The 14,784-nt window shown below is 43.9% G+C and overlaps 1 protein-coding gene across 3 annotated transcripts in view; it reads right to left on the bottom strand.

Moving 5' to 3' along the window:
• Positions 1–14,784, bottom strand: part of LOC106583586 (plexin-A1) — a 371,415-nt gene that overhangs the window by 43,838 nt on the left and 312,793 nt on the right. For all 3 annotated transcript variants that reach the window (XM_014167946.2, XM_014167944.2, XM_014167947.2), the window contains exons 17-18: positions 6,012–6,105; positions 622–858 (exon numbers count right to left, since the gene is read on the bottom strand). In XM_014167946.2, the coding sequence (XP_014023421.1) occupies positions 622–858; positions 6,012–6,105 (331 nt within the window). The remainder of the gene's footprint in view (positions 1–621; positions 859–6,011; positions 6,106–14,784) is intronic.

The following is a 14,784-nucleotide window of genomic DNA, read 5'->3' on the forward strand; positions in this document are numbered from 1 at the left end:
TTTTCATAGGGCTCTCGCCCTATCGCGGCACAGATAACGCCTTTTATGGTGTCGCCAAGTCTCAAACCGTTCTTTTGGAAAGCCAAAAGCTCCAAGGGTAGTAGGGAACAAATAAATAGGGTCACTATTTCTGAATGAATGTTTTGAGAACACAAAGGCAATTTACATTTCTATCAGTGTCATTCCAGAAATATATTGCATTGGATGCCGCTGTGAGGTTAAGTTGAGTTGGTTGTAGATATTGAAGTTTACAGTGAGATGTTCACATTGAACCTGGTGCCATACATACGTAATGTGTCATTTCTCCTCCCTAAGATACAAATGTATCTCTTTAACCCTCCTCATGCTCCATCAAAGGACTCTCCATCACCCTGGGCCTCACTCTGCACCCCAGAACTCAACTCGTTCATGGAATCTCCACACAAGAAAATATCTCCTCCACCTTGGTTCACTTTCTTCCCTCCACCTGCGCCACACGCTCCACACAATAACACTCCTCCACCCTGGGACTACTCAGAATCTCCCACCTCCACCCTGGAACCCTCCTCCACTCCAGAACCCTCCTCCACCGTGGGCCCCACTCTCCAAACCAGAGAAACCCCTTTTCCACCATAGTCTCACCTTGAGGATGAGCGGGGAGCTGGGCTTGAGCTCCTGCAGGCCCGTGGCACTGAGCGGCTCGATCACAGGGTCTGGGTAGAAGCTGAACGTCTCATTGACCACAAGCGTGGTGCGCACGTCGTCCATAATGAAGCCGATCTCGTCGGGATTGCTGCCTGTCTCTGAGAAACCCTTCTCAGAGAAGGCCAGAGAGGGCGCAAGACACATCATCACAGTGTTGTTGAGCACTGTGCAGTTCTGAAGAATGAGAAGAGAGAGGATGTTGTATACATATATTCATTATGCACAGTACACTGACATGTAGTCAAAAGTGTATACACTGAGCGTACAAACATTAGGAACACCTTCCTAATATTGAGATGCACCCCCTTTTGCCCTCAGAAGTCTCAATTCGTTGGGGCATGGACTTTACAAGGTGTCAAAAGCGTTCCACAGGGATGCTGGCCCATGTTGACTCCAATGCTTCCCACAGTTGTGTCAAGATGGCTGGATGTCCTTTGGTAGAGGACCATTCTTGATACACACAGGAAACTGTTGAGTGTGAAAAACGCAGCAGGGTTGCAGTTCTTGACACACTCAAACCGATGCACCTGGCACCTACTACTATTCCCTCTTCAAAATCACTTAAATATTTTGTCTTGCCCATTCACCCTCTGAATGTCATACATATACAATCCATGTCTCAATTGTCTCAATGCTTAAAAATCCCTCTTTAACCTGTCTCCTCTCCTTGATTTGTGGATTTAACAGGTGACTGGATACACCTGGTCAGTCTATTTCATGGAAAGAGCAGCTGTTCCTAATGTTTTGTACACTCAGTGTATAGCTTCCCTAATGTAAACAAACTGTAAACAAAAAACATAAAACAAAAAGCTTAAAGGGGAAAAGAGAGAATGGAGGATGGATATGTTCAATATGTACACTATACTGACATGTAAAACAAAGCGATAAATTCCACAATGCAAACAAACACATGTTCAAAAAAACATAACCAAACCAAATAGCAGTGTAACGTCTGAGCTGAGTGAAAACGGTGGATAGGTTCATTATGGACACTGAATAAAATGTAAACAACAAACAGAAAACCAAAAGGGCTGAGTTACATCAATGGTGATACCATATCTTACAGTTTGCCCGTGGGCTAAACATTCTCCTCTCCTTCAATGCAGACGAAGACAACATGAGACAGTAAGGGGATATAAGGACAAGACAACATGAGACAGCAAGGACATATAAAGACTAGACAAAATGACACAGTAAGGACATATAAAGACAAGATGACATGAGACATAAAGGACATAGACAACCTGAGACAGAAAAGACAAAGTCAACATGTGACAGTAAGGACATATTACATTTACATTTTAGTCATTTAGCAGACGCTCTTATCCAGAGCGACTTACAGTAGTGAATGCATACATTTCTTTTTTTTTTTGTGCTGGCCCCCCGTGGGAATCGAACCCACAACCCTGGCGTTGCACACACCATGCTCTACCAACTGAGCTACAGGGAAGGCTTAAAGACAGCATGTGACAGTAAGCATGTGACAGTAAGGACATATAAAGACAACATGTGACAACAAGGACATATAAAGACATCATGTGACAGTAAGGACATATAAAGACAGCATGTGACAGTAAGGACATATAAAGACAACATGTGACAGTAAGGACATATAAAGACAGCATGTGACAGTAAGGACATATAAAGACAACATGTGACAGTAAGGACATATAAAGACAGCATGTGACAGTAAGGACATATAAAGACAGCATGAGACAGTAAGGACATAAAGACAGCATGAGACAGTAAGGACATATAAAGACAGCATGTGACAGTAAGGACATACAGAATATAGACAACATGAGACAGTAAGGACATAGAGAATAAAGACAACATGAGACAGTAAGGACATACAGAATAAAGACAACATGAGACAGTAAGGACATAGAGAATAAAGACAGCATGTGACAGTAAGGACATACAGAATAAAGACAACATGAGACAGTAAGGACATACAGAATAAAGACAACATGAGACAGTAAGGACATACAGAATAAAGACAACATGAGACAGTAAGGACATACAGAATAAAGACAACATGAGACAGTAAGGACATACAGAATAAAGACAACATGAGACAGTAAGGACATACAGAAACAAGACAACATGAGACAGTACTGACATATGAAGACAACATGAGACAGTAAGGACATATAATGACTAGACAACATGAGACAGTAAGGACATACAGAATAAAGACAAGACAAATTGAGACAGCAAGGACATACAGTATAAAGACATGACAACATGAGACAGTAAGGACATATAAAGACTAGACACCATGCGACAGCAAGGACATACAATGCATTCGGAAAGTATTCAGACCACTTCCCTTTTTCACATTTTGTTACTTTACAGCCTTATTCCAAAATGGATTAAATAAAACATTTTCATCAGCAATCTACACACAAAACCCCATATTGACAAAGTGAAAACTGGTTTTTAGAAATGTTTTCAAATGTATTAAAAATATAAACAGAAATACCTTATTTATATAAGTATTCAGATCCTTTGCTATCAGAGTCAAAATCGAGCTCAGGTGCATCCTGTTTACATTGATCATCCTTGAGATGTTTCTACAACTTGATTGGAGTCCACCTGTGGTCATATTAATTGATTGGAGATGATTTGGAAAGGCACACACCTGTCTATATAAGGTCCCACAGTTGACAGTGCATGTCAGAGCAATAACCAAGCCATGAGGTTGAAAGAATTGTCCGTAGAGCTCCGAGACAGGATTGTGTTGAGGCACAGATCTAGGGAAGGATACCCAAGAACACAGTGGCCTCCATTATTCTTAAATGGAAGAAGTTTGGAACCACCAAAACTCTTCCTAGAGCTAGCCGCCTGACCAAACTGAGCAATCGGGGAGAAGGGAATTGGTCAGGGAGGTGACAAAGAACCTGGTTCCTCTGTGGAGATGCGAGAAGCTACCAGAAGTACAACCATCTCTGCAGCACTGATTGAACTCTTTGGCCTGGATGCCAAGCGTCACGTCTGGAGGAAACCTGACACCATCCCAACGGTGAAGCATGGTGGTGGCAGCATGCTGTGGGGATGTTTTTCTGTGGCAGGGACTGGGAGACTAGTCAGGATCGAGGCAAAGATGAACGCAACAAAGAACAGAGATCCTTGATGAAAACCTGCTCCAGAGCGCTCAGGACCTCACACTGGGACAAATGTTAACCTTCCAACAGGACAGCAACCCTAAGCCCACAGCCAAGACAACACAGGAGTGGCTTCGAGACAAGTCTTTAAATGTCCTTGAGTGGCCCAGCCAGAGCCCGGACTTGAACCCGATCGAACATCTCTGGAAAGATCTGAAAATAGCTGTGCAGCAAAGCTCCCCATCCAACCTGACAGATCTTGAGAGGATATGCAGAGAATAAACTCCCCAAACACGGGTGTGCCAAGCTTGTAGCGTCATACCCCAAAATACTGAAGGCTGTACTCGCTGCCGAAGGTGCAGCAATTTGCTTTGATGAAGGAAAAAAACTATGTAATCCATTTTAGGATAAGGCTGTAATGTAACAAAACTTTGAAAAAGTCAAGGGTTCTGAATACTTTCCGAATGCACTGTATAAAGACACACGGTTTGTGAGACTGACACTAACACACAATGCTAAAAGCTCGCTATGGAATCGTTTGGGTTATCTCTAGACTCGCTGCTTTTCCAGAACATGCCTTCCAACCTCCCCTCTGGAATGCTAAGTAATCACGGCGCATTAGCTTGTGTAAGCTAACGGGGTATAAAATTGCACAGGGGAGACATGGAAGCAGTATTTATAGGTCAATGAAAAGGGGAGACGGATAAAAATGACACGGGAAAGGGACAGAGCAGGAAAATACCCGTTGTTTTGGTCGGGATGTTTTCTTCAGGTAGCGAGAGAGAGGGGGAATGGGGAGGGGAGACTAAAATACAAAAGGTTAGCCTAGCCCTGTGGTGCTACTGTAGGTGAAGGAGGGATGGAGGGATTGCCAGACAGACTGGGTTAATTGCAGGTTGACATTTCAAAGGTTAACATGCGAAAAGGAGATTTAACTTCAACTGAACAAAATATAAAAGTAAAATGCAACAATATCTATGTTTTTACTGAGTTATAGTTCAGGAAATCAGTCAATTGAAATACATTCATTAGGCCCTAATCTATGGATTTGTTAGTCACAGATACATCAGAAAACCAGTCAGTATCTGGTGTGACCACCATTTGCCTCACGCAGCATAACACATCTCCTTCGCATAGAGTTGATTGGGCTGTTGATTGTGGCCTGTGTAATGTTGTCCCACTCCTCTTCAATGGCTGTACAAAGTTGTTGGATATTGGCGGGAACTGGAACACGCTGTTGTACATGTTAATCCAAAGCATCCTAAACATGCTCAAATGGTGACATGTCTGGTGAGTATGCAGGCCATGGAAGAACTGGGACATTTTCAGCTTCCAGGAATTGTGTTCCGTTCCTTGTGACATGGGGCCATGCATTATCATGCTAAAACATGAGGTGATGGCGGCGGCTGAATGGCACAACAATGAGCCTCAGGATCTCGTCATGGTATCTCTGTGCATTCAAATTGCCATTGATAAAATGCAATTGTATTCGTTGTCTGTAGCTTATGCCTGCCCATACCATAACTCTACCGCCACCATGGTGCACTCTGTTCACAAAGTTGATATCAGCAAGCTGCTCGCCCACACAACGCCATACACGTGGTTTGCGGTTGTGAGGCCAGTTGGACGTACTGTCAAATTCTCTAAAACGACATTGGAGGCAGCTTATGGTAGAGAAATGAACACTAATTTCTCTGGCAACAGCTCTGGTGGACATTCCTGCAGTCAGCATGCCAAATGCACGCCCCCTCAAAACTTCTGTGGTATGTCGGTTGTGTGACATAACTGCACATTTTAGAATGGCCTTTTATTGATCCCAGCACAAGGTGCACCTGTGTAGTGATCATACTGTTTAATCAGCTTCTTGATATGCCACACCTGTCAGGTGGATGGTTTATCTTGGCAAAGGTGAAATGCTCACTAACAGAGATATAAACAAATTTGTGCACAACATTTGAGAGAAATTCTATTTTTGTGTGTATGGAAAATGTCTGGGATCTTTTATTTCAGCTCATGAAACATGGGACCAACACTTTACATTATGCGTTTATATTTTTGTTCAGTGTAAAAAAAAACGACAACACGTACAGACACCCATAAATAGGCCCAGGGCCGGGTGACCACTGGGTCAGGTGTGTGTGTGTGTGTGTGTGTGTGTGTGTGTGTGTGTGTGTGTGTGTGTGTGTGTGTGTGTGTGTGTGTTAGGTCAGTAGTACTCACGTTTACAGATTGGGCTTTCCCATACTTGGCTCTCATCTTGGGCTCCTTGATGGTAGCCAGGTTGGTGCCGGTGACGGTCAACATGGTGCCGCCACTGCAGAAGAAGAAACAGTCAACAACAACACCCATAACAGCACATCCACCCTCAAACATTACAATAACATACCGTAAATTCCGGACTATAAGCCGCAACTTTTTTCCCAGGCTTTGAACCTCGCGGCTTAAACAATGACGCGGCTAATATATGGATTTTACCCGCTTTAAAAAAAAATAATCCAAAAAAACACATTCTGTGACGTGCTCAGTTTTTTGGCGGCATGAAGCTTTCATTAAACCAATGAAATTGCCGAACGGGTTAAGGTCAAACAACTTTTTTGTTTACTGTTTAGATTAAATCGAGCACTCTCAAACTTCCCATCATTCTGATTACGGTAGTCATTTTGTCACCCTCATCATGGCAAAGACACAGAGAAATGCATATGATGCAGCTTTCAAGTTGAAGGCGATTGATCTGGCTGTTGGAAAAGGAAATAGAGCTGCTGTATGGGAGCTTGGTCTTTAATGAGTCGATGATAAGACGTTGGAAACAGCAGCGTGAGGAATTGACTCAGTGCAAAAAGACAACTAAAGCTTACTGCTATTTTTTTATTTTTTGTTACAAGCCGTGTTTCGTTAAAGCCTATTTATTTTTGTTACAAGCCGTGTTTCGTTAAAGCCTATTTATTTTTGTTACAAGCCGTGTTTCGTTAAAGCCTGTGTAAAGTTAATTTGTTTCAATGTACCGGTAGGCACCTGCAGCTTATAGACATGTGCGGCTTATTTATGTTCAAAATAAAAAATTAATTCAGTGGGTGCGGCTTATATTCAGGTGCGCTTAATAGTCTGGAAATGACGGTAATCCTATTCACTGCTAGATCGTGTAAAAACATTCAACAAGGGAACTTCACTGCGATTCCTGTCTTTTATAAGATTAGAGAAGGCACAGTGTGTGTCCCAAATGGACCCATAGGGCTCTGGTCAAAAGTAGTGCACTATTTAGGGCAGTGCTTCTTAAACATTTCCTTGGGGAACCCCAAACATTTCACAATTTTGTTGTAGTCCTGAACTAGCTCACCTGATTCAACTAGTCAAGTGCTTGATGGTTAGTTGACAAGTTGAATCAGTTGTGCTAGCTCTGGAAAATATCAAATACATGGAACAGCTGGGAGTCCCTGATGAGAGGTTTGACAACCACTGATGTAGGGAACAGGGAGTCATTTTGGACGAATCCCATATCTTCCAGAGAACCATGCGCTTGCCGAATACATTTCATTTTAATCCAAGTGAAAAAGATCCTCCAGCTAGGGCATTAATGTTAATGACCACTCTCAATGTAGAGTATTTGATCTGTTTTATGCACTCTATCACAGATAATGATGGTAACACTAAGGCTCTTACTTGCATATTAAAAGCTTGTTTAAACTCTAATAGTGCTTCGTGGAAGGGACCAGAATACTTGATTATTACCTCAATGAACACCTCCAATGTCTAAAACCCAAAATGATATTCTCCATCTCAGGTACGTGGTGGTATACTGGATGTGCTGGCTTTTGTTCCAGCGCAGCACTAACATACCTGATTACATTTATCGTGGTCCGAAACCGGTGTGTTACTGCTGGGCTGGAACAAAAGCTTTCACATCCAGACTGTCATTTCTGACCTTTTTAACCTTGAACCTTTTTAATTCACCCAACAATGACCAACAGGGACAAGGGAAACATGGGCAAGATTACCGTCCTCCGACACCCCCTCATAGCCACAGGGTGCTGAACTTTCCAAAACACACTGACGTAACACAATGTGGCAGACCTGAATTGGTTTGCATGCAGGCTAACTTGTATTAGGCCAACTTGCTTGTCTGGTTAGCATGCAGACTAACTTGTCTTAAGGTTACTACACACTTCACTCCGTTGATCTACGTGCGTGCACATGGATGGAGTCGGATTTCTGGAATAGCGGACACCTTTTGGTAACATGATATCCTCGCCGCTCCCACTTTCATTCACAAGGGGGTGATAGCCTTTGTGAAAGCCAAGAAGAATCGCCTTTCCATCCTACTAGAAGCTATCTGGCAGCCTGGCTAGCTGGCTAAAAACATAACACGCCAGCTAGCCTTTTCAGCGTCGCACATCTCCATATGAAATAATCAGATTTCAAATAAAAAAATATGCCTTGGCAAATACTCTTATACTTGCCAGTGTAACCTAAAACATTATCCCAGTTTGAATACACAAGCAGCATATCATTCTCAGATCAGCTAAAACTAGAATGTCATCATGTTTGTTCACAGAGAAAAAAGCACATGGCTAGCTAGTTGGCTACAGCAGTTTCTACTATTTCACAATAGCCTGTAATCACTAGTTATTACTTATAAACAAATACCCTTTTGGATGGATTCCTGTTGTTTGGTTTACTGTTTGAACAGTCGCTGAGATTATATTTGGTTATCAATGCAAAGTAGGCTACTTTGATGAATAGCCTATATAGCCCCCACTGTATTATCAGGTTGTAAAAAAGTATGTTGAATGACAGAGCATATTACAAGGAGCTGCCCCTTTTGTGTCGAAAAATGACATTGCAACACTCTGAATCTTGCGTTTGCGTCAAGATTGTAGTGAGCTTTAGGCACACCTGCTTGTCTTTGGAGAGCAAAGAGGGGCTGCAGCTGCTCGCCCCCCCTCCACACACACACACACACACACACACACACACACACACACACCAAGTAAAACACATTTTAGTGGCCCCCTCTTGACAGAGGAGATCATTTAAAAACAAAGTTGATAACAAGTTTAGATAGCTGGCCGCTAAACTAACTTTGCAATCTAAAATGTTTTAGCTGACATGGGCTAATTGACTATCAGTGACTGACATAAGAGATGCACAAACAAATTTGTCACACACATACTATTCTAACTCGCAACAGTAAGTTGAGACTCCGAATGAGTGCGGCCCAGGGGCCATCAGTTGCCCATCCATCCCTGGTGTAGAGTAAAGACACTAAATCAAAGACTTGTTACAGACAAAGAGGTCAAAGAAGTAAGAGTGTGTGGTGAGAGTGGTTCAAAAGTAGTTGTTGACTACTACTGAATCCAGGTAACAGTGTGATAATGTTGTGATAATGTGAGAATGTCAAGGCATCTCTCAGACCTTCTCCCCTTCCTCACCTCGCTCATCAACTCATCCTTGACCGCTGGCTACGTCCCTTCCGTCTTCAAGAGAGCGAGAGTTGCACCCCTTCTGAAAAAACCTACACTCGATCCCTCCGATGTCAACAACTACAGACCAGTATCCCTTCTTTCTTTTCTCTCCAAAACTCTTGAACGTGCCGTCCTTGGCCAGCTCTCCTGCTATCTCTCTCAGAATTACCTTCTTGATCCTAATCAGTCAGGTTTCAAGACTGGGCATTCAACTGAGACTGCTCTTCTCTGTGTCACGGAGGCTCTCCGCACTGCTAAAGCTAACTCTCTCTCCTCTGCTCTCATCCTTCTAGACCTATCTGCTGCCTTTGATACTGTGAACCATCAGATCCTCCTCTCCACCCTCTCCGAGTTGGGCATCTCCGGCGCGGCCCACGCTTGGATTGCGTCCTACCTGACAGGTCGCTCCTACCAGGTGGCGTGGCGAGAATCTGTCTCTGCACCATGCGCTCTCACCACTGGTGTCCCCCAGGGCTCTGTTCTAGGCCCTCTCCTATTCTCGCTATACACCAAGTCACTTGGCTCTGTCATATCCTCACATGGTCTCTCCTATCATTGCTATGCAGACGACACACAATTAATCTTCTCCTTTCCCCCTTCTGATAACCAGGCGGCGAATCGCATCTCTGCATGTCTGTCAGACATATCAGTGTGGATGACGGATCACCAGCTCAAGCTGAACCTCGGCAAGACGGAGCTGCTCTTCCTCCCGGGGAAGGACTGCCCGTTCCATGATCTCGCCATCACGGTTGACAACTCCCTTGTGTCCTCCTCCCAGAGTGCTAAGAACCTTGGCGTGATCCTGGACAACACCCTGTCGTTCTCCACTAACATCAAGGCGGTGACCCGATCCTGTAGGTTCATGCTCTACAACATTCGCAGAGTACGACCCTGCCTCACACAGGAAGCGGCGCAGGTCCTAATCCAGGCACTTGTCATCTCCCGTCTGGATTACTGCAACTCGCTGTTGGCTGGGCTCCCTGCCTGTGCCATTAAACCCCTACAACTCATCCAGAACGCCGCAGCCCGTCTGGTGTTCAACCTTCCCAAGTTCTCTCACGTCACCCCGCTCCTCCGCTCTCTCCACTGGCTTCCAGTTGAAGCTCGCATCCGCTACAAGACCATGGTGATTGCCTACGGAGCTGTGAAGGGAACGGCACCTCCATACCTTCAGGCTCTGATCAGGCCCTACACCCAAACAAGGGCACTGCGTTCATCCACCACTGGCCTGCTGGCCCCCCTACCTCTGAGGAAGCACAGTTCCCGCTCAGCCCAGTCAAAACTGTTCGCTGCTCTGGCACCCCAATGGTGGAACAAGCTCCCTCACGACGCCAGGACAGCGGAGTCAATCACCACCTTCCGGAGACACCTGAAACCCCACCTCTTTAAGGAATACCTAGGATAGGATAAAGTAATCCTTCTAACCCCCCCCTTAAAAGATTTAGATGCACTATTGTAAAGTGGTTGTTCCACTGGATATCATAAGGTGAATGCACCATTTTGTAAGTCGCTCTGGATAAGAGCGTCTGCTAAATGACTTAAATGTAAATGTAAATCTCTCCAACCAATTCCTATGTGCCATCTCTGCTGTGCTGTTCTGTCACTGTGATAGCGTAGGCTGAACACCAGTAACTCAGCAGAAGCTGGAAAGTAACAAGTGCGAGTCGTGTCACCGACGTTGCGTTGTGCACGTGTTTTGTCGTATCCACTGTTGTTGTTTGCAGCGGACGTGGTGACAAAATTGCTTTGTGCCGTAAACACAAGCCGTGATTGGCCGAGAGGAGGAACAGCCAATCCTCTGGGAGCATTGAGACAAACAGCAAACGAGAAAGCCAGCGAGGTGACTGCCCCTCCTGAGGCTAATAATGCTAACAACTTTTTTTCCTTTCGTCTTCACTACTTCACACCTCTGTTCCAAATGAGATCCGAGCTCCTCGCACCTCTCATCGGTAGTCTATTGATCGTCTCTCTCCCCCTACGGAGATTAAAATGCCACTCCCAAGAACACCTCTATCGTATCAAATTTTATTTGTCACACACACGGTCAGCAGATGTTAATGCGAGTGTAGCGAAATACTTGTGCTTCTGGTTCCAACAGTGCAGTAATATCTAACAAGTAATCTAACACCTCCTCAACAACTACCTAGTAGACACAAATCTAAAAGGGGCGAAAGAGAATATTAAGAAATATAGTTGAAGTCGGAAGTTTACATACACCTTAGCCAAATACATTGAAACTCAGTTTTTCACATTTCCTGACATTTAATCCTAGAAAGAATTCCCTGTCTTAGGTCAGTTAGGATCAGCACTTTATTTTAAGAATGTGAAATGTCAGAATAATAGTAGAGAGAATGATTTATTTCAGCTTTTTTATCTTTCATCACATTCCCAGTGGGTCAGATGTTTACATACACTCAATTAGTATTTGGTAGCATTGCCTTTAAATTGTTTAACTTGGGTCAAACATTTTGGGTAGCCTTCCACAAGCTTCCCACAATAAGTTGTGTGAATTTTGGCCCATTCCTCCTGACAGAGCTGGTGTAACGGAGTCAGGTTTGTAGGCCTCCTTACTCGCACACACTTTTTCCATTCTGCCATCACATTTTCTATGGGATTGAGGTCAGGGCTTTGTGATAGCCACTCCAATACCTTGACTTTGTTGTCCTTAAGCCATTTTGCCACAACTTTGGAAGTATGCTTGGGGTCATTGTCCATTTGGAAGACCCATTTGCGACCAAGCTTTAACTTCCTGACAGATGTCTTGAGATGTTGCTTCAATATATCCACATAATTTTCCTTTCCTCTTGATGCCATCTATTTTGTGAAGTGCACCAGTCCCTCCTGCAGCAAAGCACCCCCACAACATGATGCTGCCACCCCCGTGCTTCACGGTTGGGATGGTGTTCTTCGGCTTGCAAGCTTCCCCCTTTTTCCTCCAAACATAATGATGGTCATTATGGCCAAACAGTTCTATATTTGTTTCATCAGACCAGAGGACTTTTCTCCAAAAAGTACGATCTTTGCTCCCATGTGCAGTTGCAAACCGTAGTCTGGCTTTTTTATGGTGGAGTTGGTGTAGTGGCTTCTTCCTTGCTGAGCGGCCTTTCAGGTTATGTCGATATAGGACTCGTTTTACTGTGGAAATTGATACTTTTGTACCAGTTTCCTCCAGCATCTTCACAAGGTTTAGCTGTTGTTCTGGGATTGATTTGTACTTTTTGCACCTAAGTACGTTCCTCTCTAGGAGACAGAATGCATCTCCTTCCTGAGCGGTATGACGGCTCTGTGGTCCCATGGTGTTATACTTGCATACTATTGTTTGTACAGATGAACATGGGACCGTCTGGCGTTTGGAAATTGCTCCCAAGGATGAAAACGACTTGTGGAGGTCTACAATATGTTTTCTGAGGTCTTGGCTGATTTCTTTTGATTTTCCCATGATGTCAAGCAAAGAGGCACTGAGTTTGAAGGTAGGCATTGAAATACATCCACAGGTAAACCTCCAATTGACTCAAATGATGACAATTAGCCTATCAGAAGCTTGTAAAGCCATGACATAATTTTCTGGAATTTTCCAAGCTGTTTAAAAGGCACAGTCAAATTAGTGTATGTAAACTTCTGACCCACTGGAATTGTGATACAGTGAATTATAAGTGAAATACTCTGTCTGTAAACAATTGTTGGAAAAATTACTTGTGTCATGCACAAAGTAGATGTCCTAACCGACTTGCCACAACTATAGTTTGTTGTGGTTGAAAAACGAGTTTTAAGGACTCCAACCTAAGTGTATGTAAACTTCCGACTTCAACTGTAAATATATGGATTAGCAATGGCCGAGTGGCATAGGCAAAGTGCAATAGATGGTATACAAACAGTATATACATATGATATGACTAATGTAACATATATATATACATATGATATGAGTAATGTAAGATATGTAAACATTATTAAAGTGGCATTATTTAAAGTGGCATTGTTTAAAGTGACTAGTGATCTATTTGTTAAAGTGGCCAGTGATTGGGTCTCTATGTAGGCAGCAGCCTCTCTGAGTTAGTGATTGCTGTTTAGCAGTCTGATGGCCTTGAAATAGAAGATGTTCTTCAGTCTCTCGGTCCCAGCTTTGATGCACCTGTACTGACCTCGCCTTTTGGATGGTAGCGGTGTGAACAGGCAGTGGCTTAGTTGGTTGTTGTCCTTGATGATCTTTTTTGCCTTCCTGTGACATCAGGTGCAATAGGTGTCATGGAGGGCAGGTAGTTTGCACCCGGTGAAGCGTTGTGCAGACCGCACCACCCTCTGGAGAGCCTTGCGGTTGAGGGCGGAGCAGATGCCGTACCAGGCTGTGGTAGAGCCCGACAGGACACTCTCGATTGTGGATCTGTAAAAGTTAGTCAGGGTTTTGGGTGATAAGACAAATTTCTTCAGCCTCCTTCTTTGCCACACTGTCTGTGTGGGTGGACCATTTCAGTTTCTCGTATGTGTGTGCCGAGGAACTTAAAACTTTCCACTTTCTCCACTGCTGTCCCTAGTATGTGGATAGGGGGGTGCTCCCTCTGCTGTTTCCTGAAGTCCATGATCATATCCTTTGTTTTGTTGACATTGAGTGAGAGGTTGTTTTCCTGACACCACACTCCGAGTGCCCTCACCTCCTCCCTGTAGGCTGTCTCGTCGTTGTTGGTAATCAAGCGGGGTGGCCCGTCAGAAAGTCCAGGACCCAATTGCACAGGGCGGGGTTGAGGCCCAGGGCTTCCAGCTTGATGATGAGCTTGGAGGGTAGTATGGTGTTGAATGCTGAGCTGTAGTCAATGAACAGCAATCTTACATAGGAATAGAGCAGTGTGCAGTGTGATGGCGATTACATTGTTCTTGTTAGCGGTCCGCGACGGTGGTTTGTCTGGAAGTGTGACGTCGGTGTCCGTGACGTGGCTGGTTGACTTTTTGTAGTCTGTGATTTCCTGTAGACCCTGCCACATACGTCTTGTGTCTGAGCTGTTGAATTGCGACTCCACTTTGTCCCTGTACCAGCATTTCGCTTGTTTGATTGCCTTGCGTAGGGAATAACTACACTGTTTATATTCAGGCATATTCCCAGACCTCTTTCCATGGTTAAATGCAGTGGTTCGCATTTTCAGTTTTGTGCGAATGGCACCATCCAGCCATGGTTTCTGGTTAGGATAGATTTTAATAGTCACAGTGGGTACATCTCCAATGCACTTCCTTATAAATTCACTCACCAAGTCAGTGTATACAGTGAGGGAAAAAAGTATTTGATCCCCTGCTGATTTTGTACGTTTTCCCACTGACAAAGAAATGATCAGTCTATAACTTTAATGGTAGGTTTATTTGAACAGTGAGAGACAGAATAACAACAAAAAAATCCAGAAAAACGCATGTCAAAAATCTTATGAAATGATTTGCATTTTAATGATGGAAATAAGTATTTAACACCTCTGCAAAACATGACTTAGTACTTGGTGGCAAAACCCTTGTTGGCAATCACAGAGGTCAGACGTTTCTTGTAGTTGGCCACC

The sequence above is a fragment of the Salmo salar genome, chromosome ssa22 (assembly GCF_905237065.1).
Source record: "Salmo salar chromosome ssa22, Ssal_v3.1, whole genome shotgun sequence".
In the NCBI taxonomy this organism is placed as follows: Eukaryota; Metazoa; Chordata; class Actinopteri; order Salmoniformes; family Salmonidae; genus Salmo; species Salmo salar.